This window comes from Tupaia chinensis, unplaced genomic scaffold, assembly GCF_000334495.1.
Source record: "Tupaia chinensis unplaced genomic scaffold, TupChi_1.0 Scaffold000469_1, whole genome shotgun sequence".
NCBI classification, from domain to species: domain Eukaryota; kingdom Metazoa; phylum Chordata; class Mammalia; order Scandentia; family Tupaiidae; genus Tupaia; species Tupaia belangeri.
The window spans coordinates 1,153,008-1,167,887 of NW_006159978.1; the positions used below are offsets into that span (position 1 = coordinate 1,153,008).

Below are 14,880 nucleotides of genomic sequence, written 5' to 3' on the forward strand. Positions count from 1 at the left end.
GTGTGTGTGTGCGCGCGCGCACGTGTAGGTATGATGTGTGTGTTTGTGAGTTATTTTGTAATTCTTACAAGAAAAGCTGTATTTTGACTATAGGGGGAGTCCAGTGACATGACCATTATGCCTTCTGCTGGTCCCTCCTCAGACTCTTAAGCCTCATCTTTGCACTTGCTCAGTATGGAAGCTGTGGAAGAGCAGTTCCCAAGAAAAGGAATCTTTTTTTCCTAACGTGCCAGAGGGCATGTGTGCTTGCTGGAAAGAGAGACAGGGAAAATGAGAAAGGCCCCACCAAGGTGCATGGTCACGCTGCAGGCTTTTCTCCTCCACTTCTCCCTCCGTTGGTGATTTGGGCACACACGCACATAGACCTGGCATGTCCTTCAAGACCTGTACTGTGCAGTCGTCCATGTGGGATCTAGCTGCCTTAACCGTGGGCTGGCCCGAAATGCAGTCTTAAATTGAATCATGAGCCACGTAGCAGGACTTGCTGTGGTGTGGCGGCTTACACCATGTGTGGACGATGCTCTTAGTGGTGGTGCTGGGAAGCATGTGGACGGCCCAGGCCAGGTCCTGGGCTCGGGACAGACTGTAAAAAGAAGTGAGACCTGAGTCCTGCTCTCCAGGAGATTCATTCTGGGCCAGAGAACAAACCGTGCTGGGTGTAACTGTGCCCTAGACTAGGGGGTGTTCCCAGTACTGGGGCCAGAGGGAGGGACCCACAGCTCTGCCCAGGAAGGCCTCACTGAGGGGTGACTTGGGGCTTGTCTGGTGATGGGGAGGACACTGTGGCCGACAGCAAGGGCGTCTGCTGACCGTGTTGATGGCATTGCAGCAGGAAGTCCCCATGGGCCCTCCGTCCACTTACTCCACCTCTCCTGAGCAAAGGTGCCTCTCACACACTAAGTGGCTCCTGGTCAGTCCCGTGGGCCAGTCACTTAACCTCTCCGAGTCTGTTTCCTTACCTATAAAATGCAGGTAATGTCATGATGACTAGAGACATAGAAACTAGCTCATTTAATAAATGACAGATAACCTGGATCATCTTAAAAGTCATGGCTTGGGACCGGCAGGTGGCACGGTGGTTGGGGTGCTGGACTCTCCCGTGGCAGACCGCAATTCGACTCCCAGACAGTTCTTTTTTTAAAAAAAATAAAAAGCCATGGGTCATTTTTTTCTTATGTTTTTCTCTGCAAAAATGTATCCTAACTTTCCTAACAACCCAATGTTTTGCATAGAAAAATACGTCACAGCCATTTCAACATTGATACTGGAAGTTCTAGGAGTCGGGCTGTCACGTGTGTACCTGGCCTCCCTGTCTGTCCGTGACTCAGCCTGGGTGGTGAGTCACAGGTGAAAGGTTTCTCTCCTTGAAGCAGAGGCCAAGTTCAGTTGTCACCTGTGGTCGCCTCTACCTGCTTTGCTGGCTGGTACCTCTCGAGCCTCACCCTGTGAAGCAGTTTGGCTGAGGTCTGGCATGGCCCACTGAGGCTTTTGCCGAGGAACCAGGAGACTGTACACCGTGTGATGAGCCAAAGGTAACCGGCTGGACTGGGCATCTTTCTGGGGAGGAACAGGCGGGTGGGCTCTCTGCAGTTTCCAAGGGCAGAAGAGGGTTCTGGATGTCCCCGAGGCTGTCAGAAGCCAGCTTGGCAGGGAAAGGGGTGATGTGCTCCCCTTGGCAGGAGGTGGCATGGGGGCTGGTCACTTGCATCCAGTAGGGCTGTGAGCAGCTACTGAGAGGACACTGGGACCAGCTGGCTTTAGGGAAAATCTTTACCACGTCTCTGTTTCTTACAGAAGTCAAATTGTAGCCAGGGAGACTCAACCTGTGCGGGATGGGAGGGTCCTTGGCTTTTGCAGTTAAGACTTCACGAGTGAGCCATTGAGGAAGAGTGAAAGCGGATTTATTAAGGAGAGTGTACAGAACAGGCTTCTCCATGCTGGAGCAGCCATGTGGGGGGAGATGGGTGACGTTTCGTTCCTTCCCCGAGAGGAAAGGGAGAGCCATTGCCTGGAGGGAGAGAGAAGAGCCACCTGATAGGCAGGGCAGTGCCAGACTCCAGTGGGGATCTGGCTTATATGGCTTGGCTTAATGCCAGGCTAATTAAGGGGCAATTTATTCATAACTTTCCTGAGAAAGGAGCAATGGTTTACCTGGAACCGCTGTCCCTCCCATTTTCAGGCCTTATTGGACAGGTCCGATCGTTGGGTTGTTATTCTAAACTGCCATGGACCAATGGAAGTGTCACAGGACGCAGATACCTTACGTGAGGGTGTAATGAGGCCAAAGTTCCGGCAGCCGGCATCCGGGTGCCATCTTGTTCTCCATAGGTTCAGACCCGGTCTCCCGGCCACTTCTTGTCTGTCAGATTTTAGGTGTTTGGAATGTCCCTCCTGTCTCAAAATACGCTCATTATAAAAATCCCAGAAAGACAGAATGCAGAAAGTGAAACTTAGTTCTGTTTCTTTTTCAAATAACCGCTTTATTCAGATATATGTATTAATTATCTGTAAAAAGAAAATAAACCAGCCAATTTAATAGAGTAGAGTTTTAATAGAGCAAATCTTCACATGATTTAAATGGGCAGTTGTCCCGGGACTTCCGGACAAGTCTGGCCAACCTCGTGGTCAGCTCGGCATATAAGTCGGTGGAACAGGAAAGCGTCGTACAAAAAACCTAAGTGAGGGAGAGAGGGAGAGAGAGCATTGGTTACCATCTCAAGTTTGTCTGCATTAACACGGTTTAAAAGGGGGATCCCTGTTAGTAACGGAAGCCTAGCCACCGTGAGTGACTGCAACCTAGCAACCAGCTCAGAAAGCAGCCTGACATGTACGATTTCAGCTTACCCCTAGGAATCAAAGTGTGGAGTACAGCGGCTGTTTCAGGCCAAAATGGTTTAACAATTTGCTATTGTACAATTCAGCCATTTAAGATGTCCAACCTAATGGCATTTGGCATGTTCAGAGTCCTGCCGCCATCACCACTGTCGATTCGCGAACATTCTCATCACCTCGAGAAGCCTCGTAAGCATAACCGAGTGTACTCCCTGCTATTGAGCTGTAAGATGGTTAAAAGGGGGCCAGCTTATGGCCTGGTAGTTAAGGCAGTTGGATCCCACATGGTCAAACATGTGGTTCAAGTCCCAGAACATGCAGACTGAAAAACATAGCCGGCATGCACGTACCCAGAACCCCAAAAGGAGGAAGAAAGGGACTTGAGCATGAGCATTCCCCATGGGGGCTGGGAGGGTGCTTTTTCACTTTCCCTGTGCTTCTCTGTCTTTCGCCAGCAAGCGAGCACTTTGGCAAAAATTAGAGGGAAAAAAGTTCAAAATGGTTCATTTGATGTTATTTATAGTTCACCACAACAGCAAGAAAAGCCGTAATACCTTTTAGCTATCATCTCCTACATGCCCTCCCGCCTCCAGCCCTCAGCAGTCACTAAGCTCTGTCTCTATAGTTTCAGCTTTCTCTTTTTTAAAAAATTTGCCAGAGGGCACATCTGAGAGAGAGAGAGAGAGAGAGAGAGAGAGAGAAGCAGGAAGATGGAGAAGGCATCCCCAGTGGGGAGTGGTCACCCCCAATCTCTTCTCTACTTCTTCCTCCTGTTAAGATTTGGAGCATGCATGCTCTTGCACCCAGCCTCGTTTTCAAGCCAGGGCCGAGATCTGAACCCCGGTTATCTCTGTGGACTCCAGCTCTCCGACCAGTACGCCATGGGGCCAGCCCAGCTCACTCTGGATTTCAACACCAGAAGGCCCATGCAGCCTGCGGGTCTTTACAGGTGCTTGTATGTGCCTGGCACAGTTCTGGGCTCACACAGAGACGCACTCCAGCGAGTGCATGGCCTTGTAGTCTCAGAACCCAGGCCCCTTCTCACAATCTAGACACATGAGTGCACAATGCACAGGAAGGTGTGGTTCGGACAGAGCACCCTGTGTGTGGCTTTCCAATGGCAGTGCTTGGAATTCTCGGGAAACAAACGCTTTGGGGCAGAAGGTGGATAGACAGCTGAGCTCTGCAGGCAAGGAAGGGCAAAGACAAGTCTATGTGGAGGAGAAGCAGCCTGAGCCGAGGCCAGGTGGCTGCAATGAGGGCTGCATTCATGGGGCGGGAGGGGGCTGTTCAGCCGAGGGGCATGCTCTCTGTCGAGGGGCACACTCTCTAGCCGCGGGGCATGCTCTCTGTCGAGCGGCACACTCTCTAGCTGCGGGGCACGCTCTCTAGCCAAGAGGCACACTCTCTGTCGAGGAGCCAGATGAAATGAAGCCAAGCGAGGCCACAGGACTCTCCAACCTCCGGCCCACCTTCCACCACAATTGTCTTGTTGAAATCTCAGTTTGGGAGCTGGCAGGTGGCGTGGTGGTTGGGATGCTGGACTCCCTCATGACTGACCACAGTTCGAGTTCTGGATCTGGTGGCTTCCTTTCTCACTTTCTCTCTCTCTCTCTCTCTCTCTCTGTCTATCTCTGGTCAAATTAAAATAATAATAATGATGATGATGAATAGAATTAAATAAAATAATTTTTTAAAAAGAAAGAACTCTCAGTTTGTTACACGCTCGGTGCTGTTGGGAGTGGCTCCTGCAGATCTCTCTCTTTCAGGCTCACAGCCATGGGCACGAGCCGTGTTGTTTCCTGTGGCTGATGTGACAAATTACCACAAAGTGGGCGGCTTAAAACAGTGACAGCGTATTCTCTCCCACTTCTGAAGGCCGGAATCTGAAGTCCAAGTGTTGACAGGGTTGGTTCTTTCTGGAGTCCCAAGGAGAATCTGTCCCGTGTCTGTCTCTGTCAGTAAGTTTCTGGTGCTTTCTGCCCATCCGTTCTGCTGCTGGGCTTGAAGACAGATTGCTCTGGCCTCGGGCTCTATCTTCACAGGCATGCCTCGCTCCGTGTGTCTGTGTTCCGTGTCCTTACATGGCCTGCCTCTAAGGACACCCGTCACTAGCATTAGGACCGCTCTAATCCAGTATGACCAATTTCACTTGATGACGTAGTCCTCAGAGAACCTATTTCCAACGAAGTCAGCTTCACATGTCCCAGGGGCTGGACCTTCCACCTATCTTTGTGGGGTACACAATTCAACCCAAAATAGGCAAGTACTTCCTTATCCGTGTTTTATAGCTGGAGAAGCCAAGACAGAGAGGCCAAGGAACCACGTGATGGAGACGTGTTTCACCCAACCTGCCAGGCCAGAGCAGTGCAGGACGCCGGGTGGTCCTGGAAGCTAGGCCCACACCCATCGGGGCAGAGGGCTGTGTATCTCTTACCAGTTGTGTCCACCTCTGTTCTGGAAGAGTGTGAAGCTGTCCATTCAGACTCCCTCCAGTCTGGAGTGTCCCTTGGGCCCATAGCAGGAAGGGTCGAGACCCACATGGTAGGGAGTACTGAGACGCTGGCCTTGAGGCCTTGAACCTTCTGGAGTCTCCCTCCTGGAGAGACTTTGCGTAAACATTTAACAGCCTTCCAAACAATGTGCCCTGCACTGGGCCGGATGCTGAGGGAGCCTAGAGGATGGGCAGAGCCTGGCTCTGGCATACGGGAGCTGCCCGCTGTGTGGCCCCTGTGTGGAGGGGTGAAAGCAAATTCAATAATAAAGATATTGGAACAAAATATTCTTACCTGAGCAAGATGGGAACAGTAAGGGGGTAGAGGTGGGGCTGGGGGAGAAAAAGCCTAATTGCAAAGATATGAGCTGAACCTTGACCTTAGCCCGTGGTTGTACGCATCTGCAGTTTTCACGGTAAAAAGGCGATTGGGCCTGTCTACAATGTGCCGGCCTCTGGGCTATGGAAGGGATGAGCCCTGGCCCCTGCACCCAAGGAGCTGATTCAGCAAACAGATGGTTAGGTGGAGTAAGTCTCAAACCAACGACATGGTCATTTAGAAGGAAAGCACAGGCCTTCAACGGGGACTTCAAAAGTTTGTGGAAAATTAGAATCAAGGTATGAGTGTATTTTGGTGCAAAAAAAAAAAAAATTGAAAACGGAAAGTGCTGGGGGCACAGAAGAGGGAGTGACTGATGTAGTTCTGCAAGGTCGGACCACACGTCAGTGGCAAGGGAGAGCTGCTCATTGTTGGGTCTGCCCTTTGCATGCGTGACCATTAATGCCACTCAGGATTTGTGAGACAGGTCTTTCCAGCCCCTCCAGAGAGGTAGTTCTCGCTACCTCTGTGCTCCAGCACTCAGGCCCAGCCTCCAGTGGCCATGGTCTGTGGGGCTCCTCTGGTCCTGCCGTGTTGCACCAGATGTAGGCACTAGGTGGCGCTGGGCCACCTCCACTGCCACGAATTCACTGGGGTGGCAATACCGTGGGCGTGGGCAGCGTTTCTTAGATTTAGTCATTTGTAGGCATCTTCCAAGTATCTCTGGTTCTGTAATCTGGTTCATTTTTTTAAACTCTCATAAATTTTTTACATCTCCTCTAATGGGAAACCATTATCTCTGACATAAACAGATGAGTGTACATGTTTTAAAATTCATATGAACTATTAAGGACAATGCTTGGGGCACAAAACAAGACAGTTACAAAAATAAAGCCATTCCAATAGACCGTGTTGACTCACGTACCCCTAGTGCTATCTCACAGACCTACAATATAGTGGGGTGCTGTCCTAGGCTTTGAAACAGCAGCAGTAGGGCTGGCTCCACGGGGGAGCTGTAATGTGCTGCTCAAGGGAAGGCAGATCCCACATGGCAACTGCTGTTCAAATCCCCAGCCCGGTCAGCCGGGCAGGTGCATGAGTGCCCAGGATCTAGTAGGCTGGGGGATCGTGGTGTGACCAGACGCTGTGGAGGGTGCTTTCCTCTGTCTCTCACCTGCACGTATGCTCTATAATAAAGAAAAATAAGAAACAGGACAGCAGGTTAGTCACCTAGCTGCATGTGTGTTTAGTGGGGAGCAGTCTCTTCCCTTTGCAGGTAGAGGAACTGAGGCACTGAGCAGTAAAGGGGTGTACTCGGGGTCATGCTCCCCATTCCAGGGTCAGAGCCAGGCCTGGAGACTGGTCTCCCCTTCCTCTTCTGTCACATGGAAGCTACAGGGGCTCCAGAAACTGGGACTACCACGTGATGGCCACATGCTTCTCAGCCGTTCTCTGGGGTACCCAAGTGCAGGAAGCACTCCTTGTTGGGGGTGTGGGGCACCGGGATGAGAGGCTTGGTCATGGAAGGAGGTACCTGCCTTGATCCTCAAACAACTTGCTGAGCTGCTCCAGGCCCGTGCCCAAAGCCCCAAAGCAGGGGGTGGCATGGGGCCAGGCTCTCCTCTGGTCAGCCCACCCCCCAAGCCAGGCACTGACTGCCACAGCCAGTGCCCTGCCGCTCAGGAGCCTTATCCACCTGGGGTTCTGTCTTGGGCTAATGCTTTGATTCCTCTCCCTGCGAAATCTCAGGGTTGCCCTCAGCCTTGAGTTACTGGTGCAACCAAATCAAGTTAACTTCTAAGGGCCCTGCGGATCTTGGGGGAAAGGCCAGTGGCCCCAGTTTGACTCCTGTAACAGGGGTACCTCCAGAGGCCACGGCAGACTCTGCTGGCTGTCGAGTCCTCAGAGTTGGAAGCTGTAAGACTGCTCCCTCGGCCACCCTGGCCTGTTACATGTTTGATTCTACTTTTACAATCCAGACTCTTCTGCATTATTGTACCCACAATCATGAGCATGTCTTAGCAAACAGCAGCTGTTGTAACAGGGAATCTTCCGAAAGCTCGGTGGGTGAATGCACAGAGGTCAGTTTCTCATGGCAGAGACTCAGCTGCCAGGCTCTGCAGCAACTGCTGGGACCCGCGGACACGGCCTTGGGGGCCGACTTTCCCTTCTTGTCGGTGGTGGGAACTCACCCCAGGCCTTTCTCATCTCTCCTCAGTTTTGTACCTGGAAGGCTCAGTCCTTGTGTTTGAGGACATCTTCAGACTGATTGCGTTCTACTGTGTCAGTAGGTAAGTAGACTCGGCCCCACAGGAGGCCATCTGGGTGCCACCTTGGCCTCGGCCCCACAGGAGGCCATCTGGGTGCCAGTTTGGCAAGATATGTGTGTATATGTGTGTGTGTGTGTGCATGTGTGTGTGGACGGGGGTGGGGAGAGGTCTCAGGAAGCCCCAGGGGAAGAGTGCAGCCCGGAAGATACAGCAAGAGGGGACAGTCCCTGGCTTTGCCCGGGTGACTCTGAGGAGCAGGGTGAGCTCGGATGCTTTCTTGGATCAGCTAAGAGGGCCCCCCCTCGCCATCCTCCGACCCCTGGCCAGTGGTCTTCTTCCCAGTGTTGTGTGTTACCAGGATCAGGGACAGCTTGGAGGCCTGCATGGACCTGGCCCCAGTGCAGGGGCTATTGAAGGGGCTGATCCCTCCTGAGAGGCAGTTGTGATCACTGAGCAGCTGCTGGGTGGAGCTGGTGTCTGGCCACCACCCACAGAACTGCTGCATTTATTCACAATAGGTTTCAGACCAACACGAATTTAAAAATATGTTGTGGTGCCGTAAGCCAATGGCTGAGGCTACAGGACCGTAACAAGGGCCCATTTGAGGCTGGGCAGGGTGCGCTGGGTCAGACATGTGCACTAGGCCCACTAGTCCATGCCGCTTGCTATGAAGACTGTGTTCAACCCAGAGTACCCCTCCTCATAGGCAGGGATCCCCCTGGACCCAAGATGGGCAAAAAAGTGTTGCCAACAACAGTACTTGAGGCCAAAAGCTGCCCCTACCGGGAACTCTCCAGGAACACAGCACTGGGCCAGGGGTATTTATACCCTACGGCTTTTTCTCTCCCTTTTATAAGATTTTTGGGGTTTTGGCCATAGGGTGTGTATGCTCATTGGAGAGAGACAGAGAGAGGGACAGTGGGGGGGTTGGCCATGTCACAATCCCTTCTCCTTTATTCTCTGGGGATTTAGGGTGTGCATGCACACATGCCTGGTGTGATTGTCGAGCTGCCAGGTCCAGGACTCAAACTGCACTTGGCCGTGTGGGAATCTAGCACCTTAAACACCATGCCAAATGCTGGTCCCTACCCAACAGATTTTTTTTTTGTTTTTTTTTTAGGTTTTTGCCATAGGGTGTGTGTGCTCATCAGAGAGAGACAGAAAGAGAAACCTTGAGAGGGAAAGTGAGAAATGACCCCCCAGGAGGGATGGCCATGCCAAAGTCCCTTCTCTGTTCTCCTGGGATTTGGAGCACGCACATACACGTGCCAGGTGTGATTTTTAAGCCACTAGATCTCGATCCTCAGCCGTGTGGGAGTCTAGCCCCTGAATCCCCTTGCCACCTGCTGGCCTCTACCCAACAGTTGTTTAAATCCTGCAAACAATTCCGTGATGCAAGTGTTCTTGATACTGCCACTGTACAGATGAAGAGACGGAGACTGAGACAAGTCACGAGCCTGGGTCACACAGCTGGTCAATGGCAGAAAATGGATCCAAACTAGATATGGCTCCAAGTCACTGGCCTTGGCTCCGGCCGCCCGCTGGGTGCAGCCTGCAATAGTTCTGATGGCCTCCATGGCCTCTGGGCCTCCAAAACCGGGCATCAGAATCCCTGGCCCCTCGTACTTTGTGACATGTCAGACTCTCAGGGAACGGCCCTTTCCTGTTCAGAGAAGTTTCTGCCTTAGGAGGAGAGCCTAGCGCAGTGTTTGGCATGTGCTAGGTGCCACGAAAGAAGGAAGGAAAGGAGGAAGGAAGGATGACATCATTGCAGGGCCCAGGCTCCTGAATCTCTCCAAGCCTCACCTTCTGTCACCCAGGAATGATAACATCAGTGCTATGGCTGCTAGAGGGGGACAGGCAATGCACGTCAAAAGCCAGCACATGCCTGGCGCCCAGCAGGTGCTCTGACTCTGGTCCCACTGGCCGAGGGTCGGCTGAGACAGTGGCAGACATGTGCACTTCCTCTGTGTCAGGGAGATCTGGAGCCGTGGTCACCAGCCTCACCCCCGTCACCTCCCAAGCTTTCATCCTAGGTCTCTGTATGTTCCAGAAAAGCAGGCTCCTGCTTGCCTGCCCTCGGAAACCCAGGGAACCCTCAGGGAGGTCTCAGGGCACCGAGCCTGGCATCCACATATTCTGGGAGTGGGTGGCTCAGCTCCTAGGCTCGAGTTTATGAGCCTCTCAGGAGTAGGATGCTTGGGACCAGCAGTTAGCGTAATGGCTATGTTGCTGGACTCCCAAATAGTCGACCACGAACCGCATCCCAGACCCGGTGGCTTAAACTCAAGCCGGGCGTGTGTGCGTGCGTGCCCAAGATCCCGAGAGGAGAATGGAGGAGAAGGGATTGCGGCATGACCATCCCCCCCCCCGGGGGGGTGATTTCTCGCTTTCTATCTCTCTGTCTCTCTCTGTCTGGCGAGCGCACGCGCCCTATAGCAAAAACCTCTAAAAAAAAAAAAAAGGAGTAGGATGCTGTGGGACCAAGAGTCCCAGGCCAGGAGGTGGAGAGGGTCCCAGGAGCTGTGTGACCCTGGGTAAGTCACCCTACCTCTCCTGGCCCATTGCCTCAATGAGCATGGCCTTGTTAGTCCAGATGGACTCCAACTCTCTCGAGCTCTGTGCTTATAAACTCTAAAGTCCTGCCCACAGGCTCCTTTGGAACTGAACTCCTGGAGACAGTAGGCAATATCCAGAGACACTTCATATGCCCTGTGTCACCTCCAGGTTGTTGTACAGAGAGGTGTCTGGATAAATGCGTGGCAGTCCTGGCTCTGAGTTAGACATGTCCCCAACACCATGGCGAACCACAGGCCTAGCCATGAGCAAGCCCACCTGGCCTCCCTCCTTCACGCAGCCTTCTCCCAGTGGACACTTGGGGCCCCGTGGCCTGCTCGTGGAGTACATTCTCCATGACAGCATGGCGGCCCCCTATGGTTGAGCTGCACAGGGAAGACCTCAGAGCAGGAGGCCTCATCCCTCCACCCAGCCTTACTGAGGGCGCACCTTCCACCAGGCACAGAGGACAGGCAGCTGGAGAAGGAGGAGAGAGACGATCTAAATGGAAAGGGGGTTCAATAATGCTAATGCCAGGATGAGATGTGGAATTGGGGCCACCTGTCCTGGGGTCCCAGCAGTGCCACCTCCCCTAACTGGCCCTAGGAAATAGCCCCAGATAGAAGTCAGGAGGCCCAGCGTCAGCGCTCTGCCCACGACTCACCATGCAGCCTGGATACACACTCTCTCTTGGCCTCAGCTCCCTTGTCTGTCTGAATCCCTTCTGGACGCTCTGGGGAAACCCTGAACAGTTCCTTATTTAGACCAAAAGCATCAGATAGAGCTGCCTGACTGTGTGCTCACCAACAGCTGTCAACCTGTTCTCCTCAGGGGTATCTGACTCTGCTTTCATTAGGAGTGTCTGTGTACTCACCAAAGACTGACTGTGCTCATCGGGGAAGCTGACTGTGCGCTCCTTGGGTGTGTCTGACTGATCACTTACCAGAGGAGTCTGACTGTGTGCTCACTGGAGAGTCTGACTATGTGCTCACTGGAGAGTCTGACAGAGCACTTACCAGGGAAGTCTAACTGTGCGCTCACTGGAGAGTCTGACTGAGCACTTACCAGGGGAGTCTGACTGTGTGTTCACTGGAGAGTCTGACTATGTACTTGCCACACCTCTCACTGTGGAGCTGCAAGGGTCAGCGGGCAGGAGGAGAAGGGTCCCTTGCTTTACCCAGAAGGATGCCTTTAGACAAGGCTGGCTGGGCTCAGCAGGCCAGGAAACCTGGGAGCCATGACGGCTCCACCACTCCTGAAGAAGCCCTTCTGCCTCTCGGGGACCCTCCAGCTGGCCTAGAGTTGACTGGATGCCCTGTAAGTTTCTATCTCTGGGCCCCAGAGAAGTTTCCAGTCTACATGGAGACTCAGCCCCCGGTGGGCTTGCCAAGGCTCTTCCTTTGTGGATTTGGGGGTTGTGGAGATGGGGGGGGGAGGGTGGACATGTTGGACCCCTACCCAGACATGAGCTCCGACCCCCATGTCTTCACAGAGATTTACTGCCCTTCACGCTGCGGCTGCCCCAGGCCATCCTAGAGGCCAGCAGCTTCACTGACCTCGAGACCATCTCCAACCTGGGCCTGGGTAAGTCCTCCCGTGGGAGAAGGGCAGTTGGTAGGACTTTAAGGCTGCCTCCAGTGACCACCCATGCAGAGGGCCACCCCTGAGCCTGAGTCCCCGTTGGGTCCTGACTCCCAGCCTGCCGGGCACCCCCATCCCCACTCCAGGCTGAGCCACGGCAGAGATATGCTCCTGTCTTCAAAGCACAGCCTTTAACCGCGGCCCAGCTGATCCCGGTGCACAGCCTCCCCTGGCTGCTCAGGGCAGAGGCTGGCCTGCCCTTGGGACGTGGCTCTGGGAGGAGCCCTTCTGAGAACTGGCCAGAGAGGTGGCAGCAGTCGCCAAAACCTGGTCGCCAACCTGCCCTTGTCAGGACAAGCAGCATGAATGTAATCGTGAGTGAAGGTGCCCCTCGCCCCCAAGGCCTACCCCTGCCCAGCCAGCTGGTCCTGAGCTCACCTCATCCCCTGCCTCTCCAGCTTCTGAGGGTCAGAGGGGAGAAGGGACGGCCGATCCTGCCCTCCTTTCGCTCCAGCTTCTGAGGGTCAGAGGGGAGAAGGGCCAGCCGCTCCTGCCCTCCTTTCACATAACCACAGAAGAGCTCCATTTATCCGGCTCTTCCTGGGCTCCCTGCAGGCTCCTCCTGCCTGGAAGAGCCAGGCTGCCACTCAGACCTCACAGCATCTGACATGAGCTGCTCCTCTTGGGAGAACCACATCGTGTCCTGTCGCTGGGAGGCTGATCTCAGGCAGTGAGTGGAGGAGGAGTTGGGCAGCCAATGGCAGCCCAGACCCTTCCACAGCGCTTCCTTCCCTGGAGCGGGATTTAGGGGACCGGAGGGTTCTGTTCAGGCCTGGTGTCACCAAGTGTAGGAGGACAAGAAGCCAGGCTCACCAGAGTCCTTCCCTGGAGCCAAGAACAGGTGAACTTTTCCCTGCCCTCTGAAGGCACAGATAGTCAGAGCAGGAGCAGGTCCTGTCAGAGGTCAGAAGCCAGAGGTCAGCGGCCTCAGCTCTGGCACATGCCGTCTCGGGCCTTGCCGCCTGCTCTCGCACTGGTGATCATAGAGAGCGGCCTCTGCCAAGGCCCAGGTGCACCTGGCACAGCCCACATGGCCCCGGGCAAGGGACTCTTGGGGAAAATAACTGAGACCCACGGGAATTGGCACAGAGGGAGAGACTTAGGGGAGCGACACCAGGAATCACCTAGAAGTGGAGGTGGAGGGCCAGCCAGGCTTTGTGTTCTGCGCACACGCCTACCCCTCACTGTCTGCACTCAGCAGCCTCGTCTACACAGGTCCGCGCTCCCAACTCTTCTGACAGCCAGGCTCAGACTCCAGCCCTCCCCTCCCCCCCGCCCTGCCTGACCCTGCTCTTCATTCAGCTCTCCAGGGAGACCCAGATGCTCTCTGGCCAGCCTAGTCACGAGACGCCCTGAGAGCCAGGGGTTACCTTGGGCCAGCCAGCATTTTGGAAAAGACCAAGAGGACAATGGGAAGCAAATTCATTGTCATAGGCCCGCACACTGTGATCTCATCCACACAAAACCCCATTTTCCAGATGAGAAAATGGAGGCTCAGAGTCTAGAGGGCTCATGCAGCTGTTAAGCTAAATGAAGTGCCGCTGCTTGGTTCAACAGGGATGAGCCTTGGGAACACTGTGCTCAGTGAAAGAAGCCGGACACGAAAGCCCACACGTGGCACGGTTCCATGTGGACGCAGCGTTCAGAGCAGGCACACCCACAGAGGCGGAGAGCAGCTTAGTGGTGGCCAGAGCTAGGGAAGAAGGGACGGGCCCGGCCACTAACGAGTCTGGGGTTTCTTTTGGGGATGATGAAAATGCTCTCAAATCCATCGTGGTGACAGCTGTGCAACTCCAGGAGCATTCTAGAAAGCATGGAGGTGCTTGCTACGTGTGTGAACTGCGCGTTTAGTGAGCCACCACTCAACAAAGCTGTTAGCACCGGAGAGGGCGACTAGCGGGCTATCCTCTCTGGGACATGATGGGGACTGAATCCGCACTCAGGGCTCTCTGCGCGTGAGCTCTGAGCTCTTGCTCTGCCCTCTGACCCTCGGCCAGCCTTGCCCACCACTTCCTGCTACTTCACCTTCCTTGCCTTGGCCCGGGTAGAAACCATCGCAGCGCCTGTGTGCTAAGGGGACCTGGATTTGCCATCAGTGCAGGGGGGTGGTGAGCCCCCCTCGCCCTGCACCATGCCCTCCACAAGCTTTGTTTTTGTGTATGTGTGTGTGTGTTTTGGGTTTTTTTTGGGGGGGTTTTGTTTGTTTGTTTTTGTTTTTGTTTTTTGCTATAGGGCACATGCACTTGCCAGAGAGACAGAAAGTGAGAAATTACGTCCCCCCCCACCCCGGAGGGATGGCCAGTCACACTGCAGTCTGTCCTCCTCCATTCTTCCTCTTAGGATTTTAGCCATGCAGACACACACACTCAGCATGAGTTCTAAGCCTCCCGGCCCGGTACTCAAACTGCAGTTGATTACGTGAGAGTCCAGCAATGTAACCGTAATGCCATCTGCTGGTCCCCATGCTTCCTTATTTATTACATCTGCTTCTTGTTACGAAAGTTCAGTATGAGGCCAACAGGTGGCATGGTGATTAAGGTGACTGGATCCCATGTGGCTGACTGCACAGTTCCAGGCTCCAACCCAGCGGGTTTAAAAACAAATGCCAGGTGCTGGGACCAGCAGTTAGCGTAATGGCTATGTCGCTGGACTCCCACGTTGTCAACTGCGGTTCGCGTCCTGGACCTGGTGGCTTAAAACTCACGCCGGGTGCGTGTGCGTGCATGCCCAAGATCCCGAGAGGAGAATGGAGGAGAAGGGATTGCGGC

The 14,880-nt window shown here is 53.9% G+C and overlaps 1 protein-coding gene across 1 annotated transcript in view; it reads left to right on the forward strand.

Moving 5' to 3' along the window:
* RIN3 (Ras and Rab interactor 3) overlaps positions 1 to 14,880 on the forward strand; it is a 146,626-nt gene that overhangs the window by 84,403 nt on the left and 47,343 nt on the right. Inside the window, 2 exon segments of the mRNA XM_027774708.1 lie at positions 7,864 to 7,936; positions 11,964 to 12,055. Coding sequence (XP_027630509.1) covers positions 7,864 to 7,936; positions 11,964 to 12,055 — 165 coding nt within the window.